Here is a 24,919-nt window from a genome sequence, read left to right on the forward strand (position 1 = left end):
TATGTGCGTGTCTTATGTCAGTCTATGTAGGGAGTGGGAATAAATAGAAAAAGGCATGAGATTCTGGATGTCTAACGCAGGAGAAGTTTACTTACGATCAGTAGGGAACCCGACGTCTGAGTGGCTGAAACTGTCCAGTGTCCAGGTTGAGAAGGGTCATCTCCTATCCAACCTGCTCAACCCAGAGTCCAGAAGATGTACAGCTTCTGGAGATATAGGCTCTGCAGTTTGTGTCTGTCCGTGGCAGCGTACTGTCATGGAGAATGTGAGGATTGTATCAATGATGGCCGTTTAGAACCAGACCATTCTCTTTCCTCAGCTGCCACAGGAAGTACATCCTCTGCTCGGCCTCCTTGATGGGTGACAGTAGCTCAGTTGGAGTGTTTTTGTACTCTGGCCCACAGGTTGGCAGTGTCATTCCAGCTCCCACAGATGAATACTGTTGTTGTGTCCTTGGGCAAGACACTAACACTTGTGTGAACGTGTGTGTGAATGGGGGAGTTGTTCCTTGCTGTAAAAGGGTGAAGTCTTTGAAGGTGGAAAAGCGCCACTTGAGGTCCTGGTTAATGGTGGTGCTGAGGAAGAGGAAAGAGTCCACAGTGGTGATGGGGGTGTCAGTTCTGTGACTTTCCTGAAGTCCACCATCGTCTCTACTGTCTTCTGGGCATTGAGATCCAGGTTATCAAGGTTAGCAAGGTCATCAGCTGGCCCACCTCACTCCTGTTGACAGATTCATTACCATTCGTGATGATCATGATGAAGGCTGTGTCGTCCACAAACTTCAGCTTTACAGAGTCATGGCTGGAGATGCAGCAGTTGGGAGAAGAGAAGGGGAGAAAGTACACAGCCCTGTGGAGATCCTGTGCTGATAGTTCCTCAGCCAAATGTGCTGGGGAAAAAATGCTCAAAATTGGCTCTACACGTTGGCATAGCTTATCACCCATCATTTGCTATGAAGTCTGATTTTGTGGAATCCAGAGCAACCCATCTTTAGCAATAATAATTTTGGTTTCCAGAAAAGGAGTGCAGTTTATTTGAGAGTAAGTTGTCTGACATAATAGGACTTCTATATTTCTTTCAAGTCACATTGATTATCTCCTTTGTTTGAGACATTGCCCACATTGCAGAATTCAACAAATAAATACAAAAGATTGCAACACACACAAAGCTCCAAGGCAAACACATTGTCTCTATATAATTAAATTCTTCCATTGATATTCATATTAAGTCATATACACAAAGATCTAAAAGAATGTTGTAGGCTAGCTATTGTAAATATGTGATGGCAATGAGTTGGTAAAGAACATTACCAAGAGGCTCATATATAGCTGATGTTTACTTCTACATTTCTTACAAGTTACCCCAGTTTGCACAATATATCACAATCAATCAGTTCATATTTCAGTCTTCCAGTCTTCAGTCTGTTGCATCGGTAAACTATATCACGACACGATTAATATTATGTTTAAATATGTAATGACCATATTGTTCGCATTGTCACTCCATCTGGAAATGCTAAATAACTCAGAAGCCAGGAGCAGATTGAGGGCGTATGTAATGACACTTATAATATTTTTCGCAAAATAAATGTGAATAATTTGTCACACCCTAACACATTGTCACATGGTACGAAATATTTAAGATATTCCTTCCCCTCCTCTGCACCTGTTGGTTATATCAGGAGCCTATTTTGTTGTGTTGCTTCAGGCATCTTTACACTTTCATACAGCGGAATTGATAAACATTAGAGTTAGAGTTTAGAGTTTAGACTCACTCCATGTACTGATATATTATTTACAAGTCAAATGCAAAATCTTAACAGCCTCTGAAAAACGTGTTTTGTCCCAGTACAGATATATTGTATAAGCAGCTCTTGAGATCAAAATAAGTCTGTTGTGTGCCATCTGCATTTAATTATAAAGAGTTTAATTGTTGGAGAATCCGGATGAGCACTGTTAGCGCTGGCTAGTCGTGGTTAGCATTATCGTTTAATGCCACATTGTGGAAAATTTTAAGCAAAGCAATAACATCTCCAGAATGACCTTCTTACTACATAAGAATAATAATAAGGGTAGGATTCAACATGTAGTGCAATTGCAAGTCCGCTAAATAGATTTTGCGTTAACCAGTAATGCAGTATTAATTTATTTTGTGTAGAAACAGAGAAATATATCTTTTGCGATATATTGTTGAATTAAATATGGATGAGAAACTATAAAACTGAAACTACTTGCCATTGATCCAATAAGCATAAAGCAGAATTATCCACAAAAAGATTGTAAATTAAGTGTACCGTATCTTAATATGTAATCGTATTTGTATCTATAATGATAAGTCAATGTAATAATATTGACAGGCTTAATTGATTTTCATTGTATTTTTAATAAGTCAAAAATAAAATTGATTGCTCAATTCTTTGCTACATATATAGTTTATTTTTTATAGACTGTAATCTTTGTGAACGTTGTTTTTGTAGCACTTGGTTTCTCAAAGACACACTCCCATAAATAGCTTCAGCGGGCCCGTACTGCACAGAAGGATTGCCCGCATAACTAAACGCCATACCCATCATTCAGGAGATTTACAAGGAAGAGATTCTGACATCCAGGTGGCTTCTTTTACTGCTAATACTTTGTTCTTTGTGCCGAAGGCTGGACAAGAACTGGTCCAACAGGTTAAACTTTCCTCCGCTAACTTCTGACAAAGTGTGCAACAACTTTCATTAAGAAGAGGAGCAGCGGAAATGTGCAAATATGTGTGTGACAGGTGTGATTGATCATGATACCTGAGGTTAATGAGTATAAACACTGATTAGAAAGTATTTGGAATCATAAATCAATCATCAATCAGAATCTATTTAATGTAGACTGTTGTATCTGAGCCAAGGTCAGTGTTATTAGTGTGGCGTTTTTAGTATCGGTTTGTATATCTAGTTGTAGTAGGAGTAGTAGTAGAAGTAGTATTCAATTCATTTCAATTCAATTCATTTATTTTTGTAACGCCCAAAATCACAACAACAGTTGTCTCGAAGGGCGTTCATGTTTTGGTTGATGGGGGAAACCGGAGTACCCGGAGGAAACCCATCCAGACACGGGGAGAAACATGAAAAACTCCACACAGAAAGGCCTGGTGACCCGGGGATCGAACCAACCTTCTTGCTGTGAGACATGAGTGATGGCACTCAGTCACCGTGCCGCCAAGACACAAAAAACAAAACAACAGGAAGAATCAGACACAACAAGAAAAATCAGACACAACAGGAAAAATCAGACACAACAGGAAAAATCAGACAACATAAGAAATCGGCCAGGAGACCAGACGAGGAGGAGGAGAGCCGGGCGAGGAGGAGGAGAGCCAGGCAAGGAGGAGGTCCAACTGTCATCGGGGCATCTGAAAGAGATACACTCCACAGGGGGAGTGGGACAGGGGACAACATGTGAATAGCATTGCTGATGAGAAAATAGGGCAAAGTAGAGGATAGTGCTCAGGTTGCCATACTTCCCCCAGCTAGTTACTCCTACTGCAGCTTATCTTATCCCGGGTTTTAATAACCCTAACTCCCTCACTAAGTAACCTGGTCATACGCTATACCGAAGAGGAAGGTTTTAAGCCTGGTCTTAAATACAGAGACTGTGGGGGCCTGTTTAACATCAGCAGGGAGTTGATTCCATAGCACAGGAGCTTGGTAACTGAATGCTCTCCCTCCCACTGTACTTTTGGACACTCTAGGAACCACTAATAGTCCTGCATTCTGAGAGCGGAGTGCTCTGTTTGGCTGGTACGGGACAATAGCATCTTGCAGATAGGATGGGGCCATACCGTTTAGGGCTTTGTATGTCAGGAGGAGGACTTTGAATTTGATTCTAAGCTCGACAGGAAGCCAGTGCAGATATTTTAGTACAGGACTGATGTGGTCTCTTCTTTTAGTTCCTGTTAGGACTCTGGCCGCTGCATTTTGGACCAACTGGAGGCTCCTTATAGTACTTTTGGGGCAGGCGGCAAGCAGGGAATTACAGTAATCAAGTCTGGAAGTAACAAATGCATGGATGAGTTTTTCAGCATCGTTTTTAGGTAAAATATTTCTAATTTTAGTTATATTTCGCAGGTGAAAGTATGCGGTTTTACAAGCTAGGTTTATATGGGCTGTGAATGAGAGATTATGATCAAATAGGACTCCAAGATTTTTTACAGTAGGGCTAGAAGCTATATTCACATTGTCGAGTGAGAATATCTGGTCTGACAGAGAATCTCTTTGACCTTTGGGACCAACGACAATGACCTCTGTTTTTTCAGGATTTAAGAGCAGGTAATTCAAGGTCATCCAGGTTTTGATGTCCTTCACACAGGCACTGAGTTTATCTATTTGATCAGTCTGATTTGGTTTCATTGATAAGTACAGCTGAGTGTCATCAGCGTAGCAGTGAAAATTAATGCCATGTTTTCTGATAATGTTACCCAATGGCAACATATACAGAGTAAATAGGATTGGACCAAGCACAGATCCTTGTGGAACACCACAGGCTACTTTAGAACAGGGAGAGGTGCTCTGGTTTATACTAACAAACTGGTACCTATCTGATAGATAGGATTTAAACCATTTGAGGGCGGTCCCTCTGATTCCAATGTCACATTCTAACCTCTGCAGTAGAATGTTGTGATCAATGGTGTCAAACGCTGCACTGAGGTCCAGTAGGACCAGGACTGAAGCCAGCCCGTTATCAGCAGCTATTAGTAAGTAATTTGTTACTTTAAGCAGTGCAGTCTCTGTGCTGTGGTGAGCTCTGAATCCAGATTGAAATTTTTCAAATATATTATTGTCCTGCAGGTGGCGGCAGAGCTGTTTCACCACAACTCGTTCTAGAATTTTTGAGAGGAAGGGAAAGTGGTAGTAGTTGTTGTTGTAGTAGTAGTAGTAGTAGTAGAGTAGTAGAAGGAGTAATACTAGTTGTTGTTTTTGTTGTTGTTGTTGTTGTTGTTGTTGTAGAAGTAGTAGAAATAATAGTAGTAGCAGTAGTAGTAAGTAGTAGTAGTAGTAGTAGTAGTTGTTGTTGTAGTAGCGGTAGTAGAAGTAGTAGTGGTAGTAGGAGTAGTATCTACATTAATATAGTAGCAGTAGTAGCATTTTTACCAATTGGGTTGTATATCTAGTAGTAGTAGTAGAAGTAGTAGCAGTAGGAGTAGTAGTAGTAGTAGTAGTAGTAGTAGTAGTAGCAGTAGTAGTTGTTGTTGTTGTTGTAGAAGTAGTGGGAGTAGTAGTAGTAGTAGTAGTAGTAGTAGTAGTAGTAGTAGTAGTAGTAGTAGTAGTAGTAGTAGTAGTATCTACATTAATATAGTAGCAGTAGTAGCATTTTTACCAATTGGGTTGTATATCTAGTAGTAGTAGTAGAAGTAGTACCAGTAGCAGTAGTAGTAGTAGCAGTAGTAGCAATAGTAGTAGTAGCAGTATCAGCAGTCGTAGCAGTAGTAGCAGGTAGTAGTAGTAGTAATAGCAGTAATAATAGTAGCAGGTAGTAGTTGCCAGAATGTCACGCCAGAGTACGTAGCTGGACGAGTAGATGCAAACTCTCCACAGAAAATAACACAAACCAAATCTAAATCACACTTATATGAATTCATCTTTCACTTTTCATTGGAAATTTCTGGAGCGTATTTCAACAACAATTGTAGTCAGTTATAATACACTCAAACAATGCAATCGCTAGGGCGCACAATACAGTAACCTCCAAGGCTGTACATTCAATGAAATATGTTTTTTCGCTATAAAGTTTTTATTATAAAGTTGCAATTGTCAAAATAATTAAGTATATTGACATAATGGATTTGTACGATTGCATTCCACTGGTTTCAAGGTTATGTATTGTGTGGTAAAAGTTACATGCCCACTCTGTCAAAATGAGCCTAATAATTTATTTTCTGTTTTGCCAAGGTGAATTGTGAGCTAGGGTGAAATGGTGAGTCTTTTTTCTATTTAACATTTTGGATTAATTAGCATAACTGGAGTACTGAAGCTGTTAGCTGGTATTATTTAAAAATCCCTCACAGTTAAATTACAATAATGTGAATAATCCTAACGCCAAATTAAACGTCCTGTACCTGACTTTTAACCCAAGTATTTGAGCAAAGAGCCTCTGTACAGATATATTGTATTTTCTTGCACATATTACCATGGTAATGTGCTGTTTATTTTACAGCAAAAACTCCGCTCTGGTCTCTGAAAGTTGTGAAAAGCGTTTATAAATTAATTGTGAATAATTATGATGCTCAGAATGCATAAGGTATCACTGCAAACTGTTTAAAATGTTCTGTTCACATTTTAAAGTCAAAATAAGATACAGTGCCTTTAAACTAAAACAAAAAAAAACAAAAAATCAAAACAGAAAGAATAATTTGCCCAGCAGTACAGTGGGTCTTTCTGTGGAGTTTGCATATTCTCCCTTTGCCCCCTGCTATATATTACACATTTTCAAGTCATGTTTTCCTTTCATAAACCATTCTCGTTTTGATTAAGCTCTGAACGTCTTGCTTGGTTCTGATTTTTCACTTAACCTCCCACCATGGCCAGGCACGCACAGTAAAAGTCATTGGTGTCTTGTTAAAACTTTAACACCATTGTTAACTAAAGTGTAAACTGAGCCCCTGTCCCCTGCTGTTCACACGCCGCACATCTGGTGAGACAAAACACAACTATTATTTAGAAAATGGCAGTGCAAAGTTCCAAGCATTCTTTAGTTGTGTTTAAAGCAACTAGAGGGGTTGGTAGTTCGATCCCAGCTCTAGATTGTACATTCTGCTGTTGTGTTCTTGGGCAAAACACTTTAAGTAGTAGTGGCTTACAACTGTTGATTGATTTATTTTCACTAAATTCTTACAGCACTAGTAGTATGTTTTTTTTATTACATTCTACTAGTGCAAAACACATTTACACGCAAGGTTTAGCAAAAGTATCAAAAATCGGATACTGATTGATACTAAAACTAGTATCAAAACTAGTTACTCATTTGAGCAGGTATCAATATTTAAAAAAGTCACATTCAAAGGACAGACATGAGCCCTTCTAGGTCAGATCTGTGGAGAGGAAACCCAGCTCACAGTAAGAATACATGCATTTCAAGTTATTTTGAGCAATAAAAACATCCTTTAATGAGATAAATGAAAGATACATTGAATGCTGTACTGTGGAACATTTCAGGCAAAGCAGTAACATTTCCACGAAGACAAGCAGATGGCTCCTTTATTAAATACTATATGTTAGTTACCGTGTATAGGCAGATGACATGCTGTTGGATAAGTAGCAGCTTTACTACATTCTTCACTGCTCTCACACTGTACAAAGTCTTTCCATCTATGTAATTCTAATTAACACGTCTAAGTTTGCTTCAAAATGTGCTTAATTACTCATATAGAGAGACAGCGTGAGTGGTACATGGATGATATCACGTATCAGGAACCCTGGAAACTTGTGTCTTTTTCATAATCTACCAAACTAGGCTTACTTCAAGTAGTTTTATTGATCAGTATTTGAAATTGAGTAATTATTCTTGATATAGTATCATTCATTTTTTGATTTGTCTGTCCATGTCAACTAATCTGTTAATTATGAGTTCTGGTTTGAAAAGCAATAGGTTGTAAAAAAAAAAAAAAAAAAAGTTGTGAATGTGGCTCTACGCATTATATATGTATTGTATGTCTGACTATTACTAAATAAAAAATAGTTTGTTTGTTGTTTTTAGAAATGCAATTATATTACCCAGAACTTGAGAACTCAAAATGCTGTGTTCTTTCAATTATTGACATATTTCCCTGTCTTAGTTTCAGAATCCAACTTTTTGGGTTACTCTTTTTAACAACTACACCTAATTTAACCTTAACAAAGCATGAAGAAAGATTTCATAATGAACAAATACTTTTTTTTAGAATGATTTATCAGAACTACTTAAATAATACCCTAACTCCTAAGACCTTAATTAGTTGTAGGCTACAGATTTTTTCCATGTAGTTGAGTAAAATTAATTTTGCCCTAGTACATATATATTATAAAAGCATTTCTTATTTTTTAAAGTAGAACTGCTGTCTGTTGTCTGCTTCTAATTATAAAGTGTTTATTGTCAGGGAATCAGGAAGTGTGCTAGCATGCTAATATAATATTAGCATTACCGTAATAGGTAAACTCCATTTTGTCCTCTAAAAGTTGTGAAATGCACTTATAAACTCATCACATTGAATTATTAGGATGCTAGTTCTGTTTTTCATAGATTTTGTCCTCTGCTTTATTAAGTCCTATTAAGGTTTAGTTCACATGTGTCATAAGGATTACCAATTTTGATATTTAACAATGTGTTTCTCATAATGTTTTGAGTAATCATTTGAATTACTACTTGAGCCATAGAGTACCACACAAAAACAACTTTCCCTAATATTTACCAGATTGTCAGCAGTAACCTCAGTGGCCATCTTGGATCTACATCACAGCCTTTGCTTCTCTAAAGTGGGGACCCTGACTGCATGGCCTCTTACACTCCTCTTCATCTTCATCCTCCTCATCATGTAAAAATATCCTGGCATCGCCTTGTGTCTCTTTTGGCGCGGTGAGAGGTGGAGGAGAGCAGGCAATTACACTCATCTGCATGTGTTAATATGATTAATTAGCGAGAATAAACACTTTCCTATGACACAGGCTACATGGTGAGCTGCGCACCTGCATTGGTCTGATAAAAGACAACGCCTCGTGGCATGGAGCCTTTTCAGCAGACCTGCTAATTGGCATCTGAAAACGTTCTGCCTAATTAGAAGGAGGCAGATGAGGCTTGATTAGTTTGAATGCAGAGTGTAACTTGTGGGACGTGAGGGAGGAAAAAAAAAAACCTTGCCGAGATTTTTATTTCTCGATACAAAGATAATTGTAATTGTGATCATTTGCATACGTTAATGAATTTGCGTGACGCTCCTTGATCAGACGTGGAATAAATAATTGATGCGGTATCAGCACCTAACCATGACAAGTGGGACTTTTTTATTTTTTTGAAACAGCTAAGCGCATTAAGGTGCAAGTTTGATGGAACTACGCTCCCTGGCAAGGTGAGAAACCAACAGATGCTATCTTCTTTGCTACTGCGGTCTTCAGTTTCATTGCTTCCATCACCAACTCAGATCATGAAGTTTTTATGAGGAATTTAAAGATGCACACGTTCGACAGGGATGGGATTTTTTCTTTTTTCTTTACTTTTACTTTAAGACGCAGAGAGTGAGTGGTAGAGAACAAAGGCCTTGCACTAAAGGGAACAAACAAGCTACTGCGGGGATTTTAATTGCAACATGGTAAACAGTAAATACATTAGATTGTTTCTAATGCCCAGGACAGAGAGGCAGACCACTCCCCTTTAATTAGGCAGCGTTCAGATTAGGGTTTTATTATTAGCAGCCTATAATAATATTGTACCCAGAGGAAATGTAAGGCCTTGGCAGGGGTACAGTTTAAGTTATTTAGAAACAAATATAACTAAACAGCGTTGCATCCAAACTGTATGGTAAACCAGAACGAAACCAGGTCTAAAAGGTGACGTTTATGAATTGGAACGATATTAGGTCTTCCACGTGGGATTTCAACATTATTTATGATAAACAAATCGCACAACACCACAACACAATCTTAGTTTAAACTTTTCATTCCTCACCAAAAGTACCAGTCCAATATAATGTTACCTTTTCACCTTACTCTGCCTTATACTTTTACTTCTCACTGCTACTAAACGCACTTCTGTTCATGTAGTTAAATGCTATTCCTATTGATTTAAATGGAGAACTAGCGAAAAGAAAATATTATACAAAATAGGTTGATTTGTGCAAAATGTTCAATGTTCGTGCGCATCAATAAGTGAGCAGTTCATCGTTTCTCTGGGTGGCTTGAAAACCGTTGTAGTCTAACTTAGAACTTGTTTGCTGTCAAGATCGGCAGCGGTATACAAAAACATACAATCAGAATGATAACGTGTCGACTTTGTTAAGGTCAATATTGGTGCAGAGTAGTGGCAGTAGTTAAAATAAAAGTTGTTCTCCACCACAATCTCAAAGTATTCTTATGGATCTGATCTCCAGTGAAGTATAAGTTATTCAGCTTCTCTGTGAATTTGGCATTTTGAATATTTTTTGTATTAATTTGATAGTAACCAGCCTCACTCATCATGCCCATAAGTAATACCATTGGTGTAACTTGTCGGTGTGACAATAATGCAGTCCACTACAATAAAACACTTTTCAAATCACCATCTAACAATTTACTGGTAGCTGTTTGAATCCTGCACCTCCTAAGTATATTTGTAACCTCTACTTCAAACAAACTTCAACATTTAAAACCCGCGCGGTGGGGAACGAAAAGCCTGCAATGGGAAAACAAACACGCTATTGTGGGAGCTTTAATTGCAACATGGTAAACAGTAAATACATCAGATTGTTTCTAATGCCCAGGACAGGGGCAGGCCACTCCCTTTAATTAGGCAGCTTTCAGATTAGCAGTTATTATCAGAAGCCAGATAAGCAGTATATTAGCGAGACACGTAAGGCCTTGGCAGAGGTAGGAGGAAGTTTTACAGTTATTTACTGTTTGGATTTAACTAGAACTAAATCAGAGCCACATCAGGTCAAAACTAGGGTGAATCCAGACAGGCTGTTAAACTTGTGCTAGCTGTGGGTTGTTATAGCGATTTCCAATTTAAAGGTGCACTATGTAACCTTTCTGGTGGAAGGGCACTTGCTTGTATCCATAGAGATGATATTGCTTTACTTGAAATGTCCCATGCATTAAACTCTTACTCTTACTTTAATTTTCTTACTGTGAGCAGGGTTGAATAACGATAACAATAACATCAATAACATCTCCATGGAAACAGGTAGGATGGACCCTCACCTCACCAAAACTAAATATATATATTTTTTAAAGGCAAAGAGTCCTCAAAATGTTGATAGAAAAGGGAACTGATTGAATAACAAAACTTGGACTAAACCAGGACTGAAACTGGGCTAAACTGTGATCATTTTTGGACTAAATCAGACCTTGAATCGTTAATGTATAATCAAGACTTGTGTGTGGGGGTTTAATTGCAACATGGTAAACATTAAATACATCTGCCCCTCCCCTTTAATTAGGCCATTCCATTATTATTATTAACGGAGTATGGGCACAGAGCCAACCAGTCAACCAGTCAGCCACGGGACATGCCCTGAGTTTTGCCTCCCAGGCATTCCCATAGATACACAAGGGTCATGTTTAATTGCTTCTGTAAATGGTCAAAAGCTCAGACCCCCTTAATACCATTCCTCAGGGTAATCAGGCATATTTTCACCATACACGGATAAGTAGCGAAAGAGAGAGTGAGGGAGATCTCCGAAGCCAATGCCAGTAGGTACCATGTAACGCACTGCCACTGTAATGCCGTTAAGAATTATTGACGCAGCTTTGGTTCAATGCGTTTGAAACAATCCAGGAAAATTTGTTTAATAGGATATTTTTCACAATGTTTATTTCACACACTGGACGACAGGCATCTGATAAAAGGAATATAATCTCTACACAAGAACAACAAAATGTCAGATCTGTTTTATGGTTTGATAAAAATTTTGTTGTGTGGTAGTAGTGGTTCTCAACTGGCGGCGGGTTGTCAGTGAAATACATGTTTTTTATATGCAGGTATATGTCAATAAATTCAAATAGATTTAATATTGAAAGATTAATGCAAAGTTAATGTAGTATATGGACTATCCTTGCATGTTGGAGCATGTTGTGCATGTTGTTGTGGTTGTTGTTGTGTCCTTGGGCAAAACACTTTACCTACTTCCAACTACAATAATAAAGCATGTTGTATACCCACACAGGTTAAAAGACCTGCAAACTCCAGAAAGGCTCTTCAAACTTCCTAAATCAATGCCACAAACTCCTTGCTATGAGGTACGATATATAGCTTCACATATTCAATGAAGTTGTACTGAGTTTTAATCAAATTTGTCACATCGTAACTGCAGTTTAGGGTGAAAATGAAATTGCTGTTTGCTGTTTTCATTCAAATTAAAATTCTGGTTTATCCTCTGCAATCCAGGAGATGCGCAAAATGAATTAGCATGCTAGTAGTTGTTGTTATTAGCATTAGCGTGATGGCAAATCTCCACTCTGGCTTCTGAAAGTTGTGAAAAGTGCGTATAAACTCAACGTGGTAAATAATTGCTTGGAATGTGTTAGGAAAGTGAGGAATAACTGGACGATAAAGAGTTAAAAATGAATTTGTTTTCATGTAAAAAAATAAGCACAGCGCCTTTAACTGTAACCCAAACTTTTATGTACACGCAGACCTTTTTTTTTTTTTTTTATTTAGCAGAAATATGGTCCCAAAATTTCACCAGTTGAGAATCACTATAATATAAAACCCAACCCTTTTATTCGATTGTTATGGCGTCTTTCGTAAGCAAACAACTTGGACATTTTGTTGCAGTACACCCAGTATTTTTTTCTTTTCTTTTTTCCTTTTTTTCATATGGCAACCTCAGTGCGTAGGATCTCAGATTAACATAGACAACAGAGAGATCAGGAGTTCATTAAAAACAGTGAAGCTCGGGGGAAATAATGCCACATGGCGCAGCTTTGACAGTCATTTCAGAGCAGTCCATCAAACGCTCGCTGAACCATCTTTTGTTCCCCATTCGGCGGCTCATAGCTTTAGCCTCTTATCATTATTATAGTCCTTGTTTCGGCTCCAGCTTTAGTCGAGTCTACTGGGAGCGTTTTTGCAACTAGTCCCCGAAAATTTGCACAGACGACTTCCAAACATTGAACACAAATTAAATGAAAGATGATCGGCATAGTAGAGTTTGTTGTTGTTGTTGATGCGGCTGGCATCCTCTTTGGAAAAACAAAGATGTGTAGACCCAAAATGGAGGCCCACGAATGATAGTAGGATGAGGAGCAGTTGGAGATTGGGAAGAATGGTTGGAAATAGAAAATTATATTGTCGCTCAGCATACCTGCAAAAGAATAACAAAAGGGGACAATGTAGACAGTTAGTATTGGGGTTGTATGAAATCAAATTTTATTATACCATTACGGACAAAAATAATAAATTGCTACTGTTAATTTGTTATTTTACCAGTCAGCAAGTCCGTAATTTATTATTCTTTATTGAATTTATTTGTCGACACTTTTTTTTTTTACCAAATAAAGTTGGAAATATGGTAACTGAAGGCTTTTAGATATAGAATATTTATAAATTAGGCGTATAATTGACAAAAATCACATTTGACATTTGTTTACGAGTCCTTACAGTACAGATAAGGATAAGGATAAAAATATGATAAAGGAAGACATATTGTGCTTTTGTCTGCTGTATAGTCCGTGGATCAATATGCAATATGTTATAATTTGGATATTTTAAGTCGCAATATTGATCTAAAACAACTTATCAAAAGAAACAAGTCAGCCGACTTCCACGTTAGAAAACTGGGAGCTGACGTTGGCACTTCCGATGGATAGCTGCACATCATGTTAGCGAGTAGCGGATTTATTTTAATTTGTACCGTAATGATCACACCACGCTCCCTAATCCTACTTGTATCACTGATTAAAGAGAACGAAGAAGGTATAGAGCAGTGGATGTGAACCGATGTGAATACTTAAACATGCATAAATCACTCTGAATACAACTTTGAGGGTAAATGAGAAGGACAAACAACTACAACATGGTTAAAACCTCTAAAATGTTGCATAATCCGCTATACGATCAATAGTCGACTAGTCACCATTATTTTGATTTGCAGTCCTAGTTGCTGAAAACTGTGGTACGTGCATGAATATATTTTTAACTGTGCCCAAATGCCTTTACAATCCCTTTGCTAATGCTACTTATCAGCAGTGCATTAGCTAGCACAACAGTCATACATAATCCACCTACAGCAGACATCTCCAAAATGATCATCCCTCCTGTATCCCATGGGACTAATTTGGTTGATCGATTTGGTTCTCGTGAAGTCATTTATTTGGACGTGATTTATTTATGCAGTCATGTTAAGTCAACACTTTCTCTATATGCTATTTCATTCAACTATTTAAATGAGTTAAGCCTTTTATAACCTACAGTATATAGCTCTAAAATGATCATTACTTTCCTTTTCATTTCCCAAGGGTGTAGTTATGGTTGATAGATTGGCTTTTTTAGACACCTTCATTCACTTGAAGAATACTCTATAAACCAGTGATTGGCAAACTTTTTAACACTTTAACACTGCAGAATATTTGGCTTTTCAAGTAATATTTTTTGTCTGGAATTAGCTTAGATGTTGACAAATTCAGATGATGAAAATGGGAGTTTCCAGACAAAAAGTGTGACAAAGTGTACTTAGTGCTCAGGAGAGATCACTAGATTACTCAAACATGCATGGATGACATATAAAACCTCCTCTGTTTTTGGTAGAAAGCTCTAAAAAGTCGATTTTGCAAAATACCGCCTCTTTAAACAGGACTGAGTCAGGTCTTCCCAAGCCTTAATCAACTAAACTTCTCCTTAACTTACCAAAACTTATGAAAATGACAAAAAAAGGAATGAAGTGCACTGCCCAAAGACACAACAGTAAAGACACAACAGTAGGCAATAGTACCTCTAAGCTGTGCCTTCATATTACACACTGTATACAATGTTCCTCTTACTTTGGGTTTTTCGGCACAGTAAGAGCATTTGACTGTTACTAATGACATGCCCTGCTGTGACTGTCTTCACTCTGGAAGAATAAGAATACTTTGGTATCTTTTTTTTTAAAATAACTGGAAAAACTGAAAAGCAGACAGAAAAGCTGAAATGAAGTCAAAAAGTTTCTCATTTTATAGACTTATAAATGTCTACTACTGAGTCTCTTTGTAATTTGACCAGTTTAGTCCTGGTTTTATCCTGGTAAGGTCTATTTTTTGTCACATTGTCAGCCTATATCTCTAGTGTTGGTTTTGTCTTTTTTCATAAGACCAAGTTTCCTGTACATTTACTGTGGTACTTTGAAAGTCATACGTTTTCTGAGGTAGTACTTGTGCAAAAACATTGAGAATCACTGTTCTAAATAAGGATGTGCCAAAAAAATATCTACATTGTGATGCTTGTTATTGATATCTGAAGATGCTGTATCCATATATCACCATGAGCATTTTTGGTGAGCATATTCACTGTTTTGATGAAGAATCGTCATATTGAGATATTACTGAATCGTGAGAGACCTTGTGACTCCCAGCCCTACTTCTAAATTTCACTTGCTCCAAATAAACTGCCAAAATGAAGCCTTATTTGGCCTTTCCTCACCTTCTGGTCTGTGAGCACTGAGTTGCTCTGCAGTGGGGGCAGGTGGCTGTTGAGCAGGGCAGCTCCGGGTCTGTCGTGTTCACAGAAGATGTTTCCATTGATGTAGTGGAAGCGATCCCCCGGCATAAGTCTGTTCCTACAGGTGGCACAGCTGAAGCACTGCACAAGAGACAAGTAGACACAATTAAACATAAGATAGGTGAGGAATTGTCCTGAGAAACCAATGGCCGGTAAGATCTGGATATTTTTGGGCCGATATATAGATGGATTGTTTTCCCCAAATTATGTAATATCAATTTACTACAAAGTCATTCACAACGCTTTTTACCACAAACCTAAAGAAGAGCTGTGTAGTCACATTTGTGCAGTTATCTCTTTGCAATAAAGCGTTCAAATAAAGCATTATGTTTAAGGTTGAGAGTTGATCCATTAAAAAGTGAGCAGTCCTATGCATTGGTTACTCAATTTGGAGAATCAAATTTTGAAACATTTGTTAAAGGAATGGACTAATCTTTCCTGGGTATTTAACATGCATATTATCTATTCAAGTGGAGATGTTATTGCCTTTGCCTGGAATGTTCCACAGTATGGTATTAAATTTGTCTCGATGAACACAAGCAGCAGATGCAAACAGGCCACTTGCAGGCATGTGCTTTTAAAGGTTAATTTTCATAGTTTTGTGAGGCCATTCAAAATTCACCCTTTGAATTCTGTTGATGGCAGCTCACAAACTATTTAGCACTTAGCAGTTGGCTGAAATTGTAAACATATATTTTTCAATAGAAAGTTTGAATGTTGCCGGGGGAAACAAGTCAGCTTTTAAAACCTAAGCACAATGCGCCCTTGGTCCTTTGTTGTGCCATTCAGCTTAATAGCATTAAAAATTACACAGCCACAAAGCAAGGCATGCCTTTTGGAGTCAAAGAAATTTAAAATAAACATTATAACACCATGCCAAAGTTTAGTGAGATGTGAAGAATGTTGCAAGCTAAGAGCACTGATTGTAACTGAATTATGTTTTATGAATAAAAGTTACAAAAGGCCAAGGACAAAATGTGCATATTTGTAAAAGACTCTGTAACATTTTCAGATAGACAATGATTTGATTAAAATTATGAGGGATGTTTACTGACAAATAGGTCCAAGCTAAACATCTTTTGTTAAGTGTTGTTTGTATGAAAGTGATTTTGTGTTTTTTCATGTACATTTTGGATTCAACAACGCATATAGTAGGGATGTAAGATTAATCAAAATCAAATCAAAATCACAATTTGAATGGACACAATTAGCAAATCGCAAAGGCTGTGATTTTTGAAGCACCATAATTTCCTAAAAAAAAAAAATTCCAAATCGTCCAGCCCTAGCAGCTAGCTTTTTTAAGACGCAAGTGTGCAACTAATGAATAAGCAGTCCATGGCATATAGCAGTTAAAGGGGAAGTGTCTCTCCATCTCCCCTGTCTCGGCTCCAAATCCCAGATGTTGCTGTCAAACGAGCAGCAGGGGACAGAGGTGGCTGATGGGAAATCGGGGGGACTTACTTTAAGGTGGTAAACATTTCCCTGTGCCCTCATCACCATCTCGTTGGCTGGGATCGACTGGCCGCAGGCAACACACGCCCCGCTGTGCCCGAACAGTCTGCAGACAAAATAAAACAACAAGCTTTCAGGCATGTTTTAGCCCAGCCCGTAATGTCAAACAAGGAAGAACAATGATGATACATAATGATATCCAAATTTCATAATATGCTATTACAATCCAAGACCCTAGATTTTAATAACACTGGGTTTGGCAAATGTATCGATACCCACACATATCCACGCTAAATCTATTATTGAAACTAGATAATAACTGAAACATTGACAAAATCCCATGAATTTTGATTTATATCCTAGTATTATTTTGTGTTAAAAGATTCATTCAATTGTCTCATCACTGTGATATCAAAATCACTATTGAGCCTTTATGTTAGTATCAAAATCAAGTTAGAATCTTAAGTATCACGACAATTACAAAGTATGAGTTTTAATTCAATTCGGCTCCTCCTTTATTATTTCTTTATACTTTACAGTGTCACTCAGTCATAAAATATTCCCAGGGGCAGATCGCCAAAGCTGTGGAACCACCACCAAACACACAGCTATAAAATGTAATGCTGATGGGTTTAACATTCTTGTTGTGTTGTTATCCCCAAATTCAACGGTCTAGAACGTACTACGAATGCCTCTCTAGTATCAAAAACACTGGTTACATTGTCAAGCTAATCTTGGACAATTGGTGACATATAACTCACAATCCCTGTCTACCAATCAATATATTAATACACCAATACCAAGTCTGGCTTACCTCTTAACTGGTGTAGCCACTCACATTCAAAAAGAACCAACATAACAGACCCAAACATTACGATACATAAATTTAAATTAAATACTTTGACTATGATCTGCCAGTATTCGGTGTGAACTGACCTAAACAATTATTATGGTTATTATGGTAAATAGCCTATTCCGATGTGAACTGATTGAGTTAGGCTGAGGCTCTTTCTTCTGGATTGGAATCGATTCCTGATACAATTCCTTATCAATACGGATCAATACAGATGTCCAGTATTTATCTTGCTACTGTGGACGATAACCGATGTAAAAGACAATAACAAAATATATATCTGTGTTAAAGTACTGCCATATGTTTAACCTCCATTTTTACTCATTAGTCTTAAAACAAATCTGATGCACTGAGGACAAGAAATCGGTGCAAATTATTAGCTAAATTTACAATATACAGATATCTTGGGAAAGCCTTCCATAAATCTATATTGATATACGACAAACGTGTTCTGAAATGCACCTGACAATCAGTTTTGCTCAGTCTGTTCTCCAAAATGTGCAAAAAAATACAATCAATCAATCAGAAAAATCCCAATCAAACCTTTTTACAAAACCTTTTCCATGTGTCCTAATTCTCTCACTCCGTCTCCTCCCCTGCCCCCTCACCTGATGTAGTCGCTCCGGCACAGGATCATGCCCCCTTTGCTGTAGCAGGTGGTGCCGATGTCTCCGAGCTGGGCCTGGCAGCAGGAGCACTTGAGGCAGCGCGTGTGCCAGTAGCGCTCCATGGAGAAGAGCAGGAAGCGGTCGGCGATCTTCCCCCCACATCCGGCACACGACCTGGGGGCTGAGGGCACACCTGAGGCCTGGCTGTTCACCATGCTGCCAACAACAACAACACAGAGAGGAGAGGTTAGTGCCATGTGTGGTGACATGTGTGTATTTAAAAGGGAATTTGTAGAGTTTCTAAATTGGAGAGGGGTGGGACAAGACACGATTTCCACGAGACGAAATGGGACACGAGATTTCCTAGACAATGAGACAAGATGAGATTTAGACATTATTTGACATTATAAACTCTGCAGTTCAGTTCAGTTTTGGCCTCACCATTTTTGCACTTAACCCGTTTTCAATCCAAATGTGAACATGGAAAGAAAATATGAGATAATTTTCCTCCTGTGTGCACAATCTTATAGCAGTTTTGTCTCATGAGATCTTGTGGCACTAGATCTTGTTCAATGCCTGAAATTGGATGATGAACTCTAGGTGTTGGGGAACAGCTAAAAACTTTTGGTAATGTGGCTGAAGGATTTGGGGAAAATGGCTAATTGCAATTTTTTGGACCAACATTGCGATTAGATTCATGATTTGATAATTGTGTTGATTCGAATCGTGATTTTGATTCAATTGCGATTAATATTGTAAAACGTATTTGGTACTATCATCTAACTACTGCTGATTCTGACACATGTAAGTGGTTTATTCAATGTTAATTAAGTATTAATTCAGGTTTTACTATGGTCTTATTATCTTATCTAATCTTATTCTGCTGCTGACTACACATTTGCAAACACTTTCCTATGATCAAACTCATTGTTACTGGTTAACCTTTGTGCCTTGATGAAAAGATGAGCATACAATGGGAGTGTTTCATACAAACTGTCATAAAATGGTCAAATGTTCATATTTTTCAATGTAAAAAAAAGGGGGGGGGGGGGTCTCTTTAAAATGACACTATTACCATAAATTACCATATTTGAGTAACCCCTTAGATGCCAGTTTTGTCACATACCACTGACCTCCACCTTGAAAAAAATGTGATAATTCCATTGTGGGACTTTTTTTTTACTCTGTGTGACTGTTCTATCAATGTGGATACTCAGTGGGAACATCGACTTTGGGGCATTTTTTGTATTTGAGTTAAGTCGATTTAAAAAAGAGGTTACCTTAGGAGTGTTTCGTACAAATTCTGTATTTCAATTTTTAAACTGCTGTAAAATCATCAAACATTAATATTTCTGAAGACTTTTTTCATGAAGGAGTTCCTTTCAAATGGCATATTGACTTTAAGTAAGTTACCAAAAAATGATTAACCCCGTAGATGCCTTTTTTCTGTCACACACAGTCTACAGTCTGACTTTGACGAGTGTGACCTCAGTGTGGACATTCAGTGTAAATATGGACTTTAGGACATTTTTTTGTTTTTGTTTTGGTTTAAACCTCCATAAAACTGTCAATGATGAATATTTTTTAAAGATTTAGCTCTTTCCATTGACATATTGATTCCAAACATAACCATAAATAATTAACCCTTTAGATGCCAGTTTATACCTAATACAATGTACAGCAAATTTTAATTATTTGCAACAATTCAATAATAATATACTGTTTTACACCAGCTATAATGAGTGTGACTGACCTATCAGTGTGGATGATTAGTGTGAAGATCGACTTTATGCAAAAACAAAAATGCACCAAAGTCAGTTTGTTGTGTTGCATCTATAGACTCTCATTATAAAATGCGACAATGCACTTTGATTAAAAAACTAAAAATGTTGTTGTCTTTTATTTTATATTTTCCTGTTGAAAATGACATGCAATTATATAAATTATTATTATTATTATTTTTTATTTTTTTTTTCATTAAATTACCACATTTTCCCAGAGCTCTTAAATCCATAGCTCTATTATTGCTCTCTTGTTCTATATTACTAGTTCAGCCATATGAACCAAGAGTGGGAGTTTCTTGCATTTTTTTTTTTTTTTTGGTATACTGTCAGTTTTGCCCATGCTGATCTCTCCCATAGACTTTAATTATAAATGCATAGTTCTCCTATAATGTATGGAGACAAAAACTTTTTTTCTTTTACTTCACATTTTCTAGCAGTAATAGTTTAATGAAATTAGAGAGATTTTCAAAATGACTAAATAAAGATATTTTTCTCCAGCTCTAAATCTTTCCCTAAATGCATGTTTTTGATGAGCAGCTCATTTTCACATACATTTCCTGCGCCATATACAGCCCCACACCAGAAAACCACGTGATTTTGGAGTGAGCACCCACACAAATTCACAAATTTCTTAGATTTCTTGTTACTGTGGCCTGAAATCAGATTTGTTTTTTTATTTATGAAAGTTTTTTTTTTTTTCTAATCTTTTTCACGAGGCATGTTTGCTTCTCTCTATTACACTATATGAAACTATGTAAATCATCCTAATGTGGGTTAAAACATAAAATTTGAAGCCTTAGCTTTAAAATGAAAGCTTATATTCATGGTTTTTTATATATATATATTCCTCAAGTAATCCAAATTTATTGCTTTTATTGCTTTGTTTACAACTATGCTGTTTCCGATTTGAATAGCCACAGAAACACTCCTTGAAATTACTTTTTTTACTCCAATCATTCAGATTCATAGATATTCACTACCAGCACATCCAAACCATTTTTGGTGACGTTCTGTATTTTCATCTGGTTTTCCAGGCACCTATTGTCCAAATGTAAGGACAAATGTAGTATAGGATGACAGTGGAGATCATGGGGGAGGGGCTAAAAGTGAGTACATTTTTGAAAAACATATTTTTTTCTAAAATTAATTTGGTTTACTGTGGAGTGGTGTCAAATGACGAGATTATAATGGAAGTCAAGGGATAAACAGATTTCTGAAACACGCTCAGTGTAAACAAAACTTCTCATGTTACCAATATTTATCTGATTGGGATGAAATTCACATATGTCTAAAAACCTGTAAAACCACATATATGTGTGAATTTTCATGGCAATCGAACAACCACAACCAAAGTTATCACTATAATTCCACCTCAGATGCACATATTTCTATATAAGGACATGTGAGCCTCTGATTCAAATACAGACAGAGGTACTCACTACAAACACATCCAAACCATTTTTGGTGAAAAAAATAAAATCTTCCCTGGTTTCTAGGCACCAATTGTTCAAATTTGGCTATTTTTATATAGGGTCACAATATAAGTGAGGGGGGCTAAAAGTAAAAGTACATTTTTGAAAAACATAATTTTTACTCAAATTCATTGGATTTGCTCCAAAAAAAAAAAAAAAAAAAAAACTTGCACCAAACATGATTTTCACCTTCATTTTTAGTGTAGGGGTCAAAAAATCTGTTTATAATGGAAGTCAAAAATTTCTGAAACTCAGTCTCTAAAACTTCTCTTCAGATCAGAATGAAACCTGTGTGAATTTTCATGACAATCAAACTATGACGAGTTATCACAACAAATTTCCCTTAACACGGCTCCGATGACATTAATTTGACTAGCATGTCAACAGGATGGGCATCTGACATAAAAACATCGCTTTATGCCAGGAGTCATTATTACTGTGTGTATAATTAACCTATTATGGATGTCAGAGATGTTAACTTAGTTGTGATTACTTGCAATTATAAATGTCAAAATAGGACTCAAAGGTTGTTTCAGGCAGACTGACAGAAAAAAACTCAACAATTCAGTTTGGATTAAAGCTGTTCATGATATTTACCAGTGTTTCCTTTTGCGTTACAAGTAGTTATTATAATTTAAAATGAATAGAACTGTAATTATCTTGGCTAAAACTTGGGATTGACATCTCATCTCAATGACTAATAACCCTCTGGCTCAGATCAACAGCTATTTCAAAACTGCTCACCTGTTTATACAACTGTAGCATTAATTATTAAAATATGTAGTGTAGGTGTCAACTGGTGCAATCTAGATTATTGCCCTCCAGTATAACTATCCTGTTTGTTTGAGCTCACGTTTCCACACTTAATATTATTGTAAATAGCTTATGTGGACATGTAACCGTCTGATACATTATGTTAAATCATGTCTATGTTAATTATTATTACTACTTCTATTGACATGAATTGAAACCCAGGTTTTTTTATGATTATCACAAACTTTGGCTGAAGTCTCCAAACCAAAGCAACGCAATCAGGGATGTCGACATGTATTTTTCCATCTGCAGTTGAACGGTGGTGTATTGTTATTACATGTTTAGTGTTGTTTTGAAACCAGAATACCGACAGTCAAACGTAGCATTAAGGGCACTTACAATCAATGTCACAAATGCATGATTATCCCTTATTTTACATTGTTAATGGATTACAGAACCTGTTCAGCTGCTTGCAAAGGGCATAGTAACATTTATGTAGGAGAACATGCCAAATTGAAGTTGGTTGTATGAGTGGATATTAAGTTAGAACCACACATTTTAGCTTTTGGGTTGTTTCAGTGCCTTTAAAATGACAGCATATTGGTTATTTAAGGCCATTACAGGTCTACTAATTGTATAAATGTATTATTCTATAGGTTTTATGATGTGATTCTACATTTAAGGCACGTTCTTAATGTTGGTTTGTTGGTAGAGCAGTTTTTTTTTTTAGGGTAACTTTGCTTACCAGTCAAGTGTGTTGCACAGAGCAGTGAGGTAAGCAGAATAAGACACTAATTACCCGGACAAACGTGGAAGAACAATAAACACTGGATAATTAATAGGTGTAACCAAAACATACGATGCAAACTCACCAAAGTACGCACGCACGTAAAAGTTCTGTACTTGAAAATGAGCACAAACTTGGCGCTTAAAAGATGCACGGGTTTTACAAAGAGACTGGGTTAAAAAGTCACTAAATGGCACTTTTGGTAATATGCCAATTGGGAAATGAAAATGCAGTTTAGATTAAAAATGAAGGGCGACTGCACAAACTTGATCCAAAAACGTTTCCTCATAACGCGTCCATGGACCAAAGCTGTGCGTAAAAAGAACATGGAAAACCATTTGTCAAAGCGCGCGCAGAGAAGGAGAGGAAAAAAAAACATTGGCACGTTACCTTTCCGAGCCAAACGTGTTGCTCCTGAGGTGGAAGTTTGTAATGATGGCGATTATCACGACAACAACCGCAGTTTACAGCTTCAAAACCACGCTTAAACTCGGCATTTCGTCTGTGTGGGAGCAGCAAAACCAGACGAGATGGAGATTGGGAACAACAGTTGATAAAAGTCTCCGAAAATCCCGCTTAAAACAAACCCAAAACTACAAGTTGCTTTGGAGAGCACTCGTGACGCATCGCCGTTTGATCTGTGCGCACAATCGCTCCTTCAGATGTTCCGAGCGCCTTTGACAGTCAGCGACACTATTCATCAAATTGCGCAAGGAGCTATTTAAATTATAGAGAAGGGACGTAGCGGACGTGAGGCGCGTCGGAGCCAATGGGAGCTCACGGGGGGCGAGGCCAGAGTCAAGATGATTTATGGGTTTGTAGTGCCTTATTAATGTGCGCGTTCACGTCTCTTCCCAAAAAAGCTGCCCACATTTTTTCACAACGTGTCCGTGTGCGTGTCCCAAATGGAAAGCAGCTATAAAAACAAATGATAGTAGGCTACAAGGCGCGATTTATACTTGACATACTTTGACACTGTGTGAGTCAAGGGGAGGGATGGTAAAAGAGTGGATTATGCTGCCATGCCCAGACAAAATGATGTTACTGCATTTAGACAAACATGGCATTTAGGATTATAGGACCAGAGAGTCAGTTTGGGCATGAGTTTATACAGTAATTTGACAGTGAATACTTTTATCCTGTTATTTTTCATAAGTTTACCTGTTTATTTTTTACATAATACATTTTTATCATGGCTGTGACTAATAGAACTTGGATTCTTAACCATAAAACCAGGCCCAAAGTAGAGCCATGAACAGTCACCTGAGGGCTGAGATCAGAAGAGTATAATACATTTAAGATTGAAGATTTAAAGTTATATTTTACAGAACAAGTCAGGCACCAAGGTCAGAAACGTTAAGAATCCCTATATAGGACAACAAATACTTAGTTGGGGCGTTCTATTGCTGGGTTTCAGATGGCATTACAGCACTCTATAGGCCAGTAATATTTAATACAGATGGGGGGCAGAAAAATGAATATTGTTAAAATGCAGCTTTCTGTTGTGATACAGTCAGTTTTAGGGTCTAGTCTCTAAAAGAAATGTCCAGGTTCCACATTTGTGAGTTTACCTTTGATATGTTTCAAGTACAATGCTCTCAACAGACCCTTCATCTGGGTCTATTACTTTGTCACATTCTACAATCTGAAAACCACCAATTTAAAATATTTCCAGAGATCGGTATCATAGATCAGTTTTGGGATTGTGATTGTTAATTACACCAAAGTGCTGTGAGTGCCTAGAAGGTGGAAAAGTTCTATATAAAAAGTGTGTAACCACAAGGAAAAATATAGTTAAAGGTTTTTATTTAAATG

General features: G+C 37.3%; 1 protein-coding gene across 1 annotated transcript; it reads right to left on the reverse strand.

Moving 5' to 3' along the window:
• Positions 1-12,742: 12,742 nt before the first annotated feature.
• On the reverse strand, positions 12,743-23,815 carry si:dkey-90l8.3 (LIM domain transcription factor LMO4-B). Its single transcript, XM_033973154.2, has 5 exons — positions 23,495-23,815; positions 18,309-18,524; positions 16,857-16,953; positions 15,318-15,476; positions 12,743-13,005 (listed from the first exon to the last, which is right to left on the reverse strand). Exons 2-5 carry the CDS (start codon positions 18,521-18,523, stop codon positions 12,997-12,999), a joined length of 480 nt encoding a protein of 159 aa, XP_033829045.1. The 5' UTR covers position 18,524; positions 23,495-23,815; the 3' UTR covers positions 12,743-12,996.
• Positions 23,816-24,919: the final 1,104 nt, after the last annotated feature.

The sequence above is a fragment of the Periophthalmus magnuspinnatus genome, chromosome 9, assembly GCF_009829125.3.
Source record: "Periophthalmus magnuspinnatus isolate fPerMag1 chromosome 9, fPerMag1.2.pri, whole genome shotgun sequence".
NCBI lineage: Eukaryota > Metazoa > Chordata > Actinopteri > Gobiiformes > Gobiidae > Periophthalmus > Periophthalmus magnuspinnatus.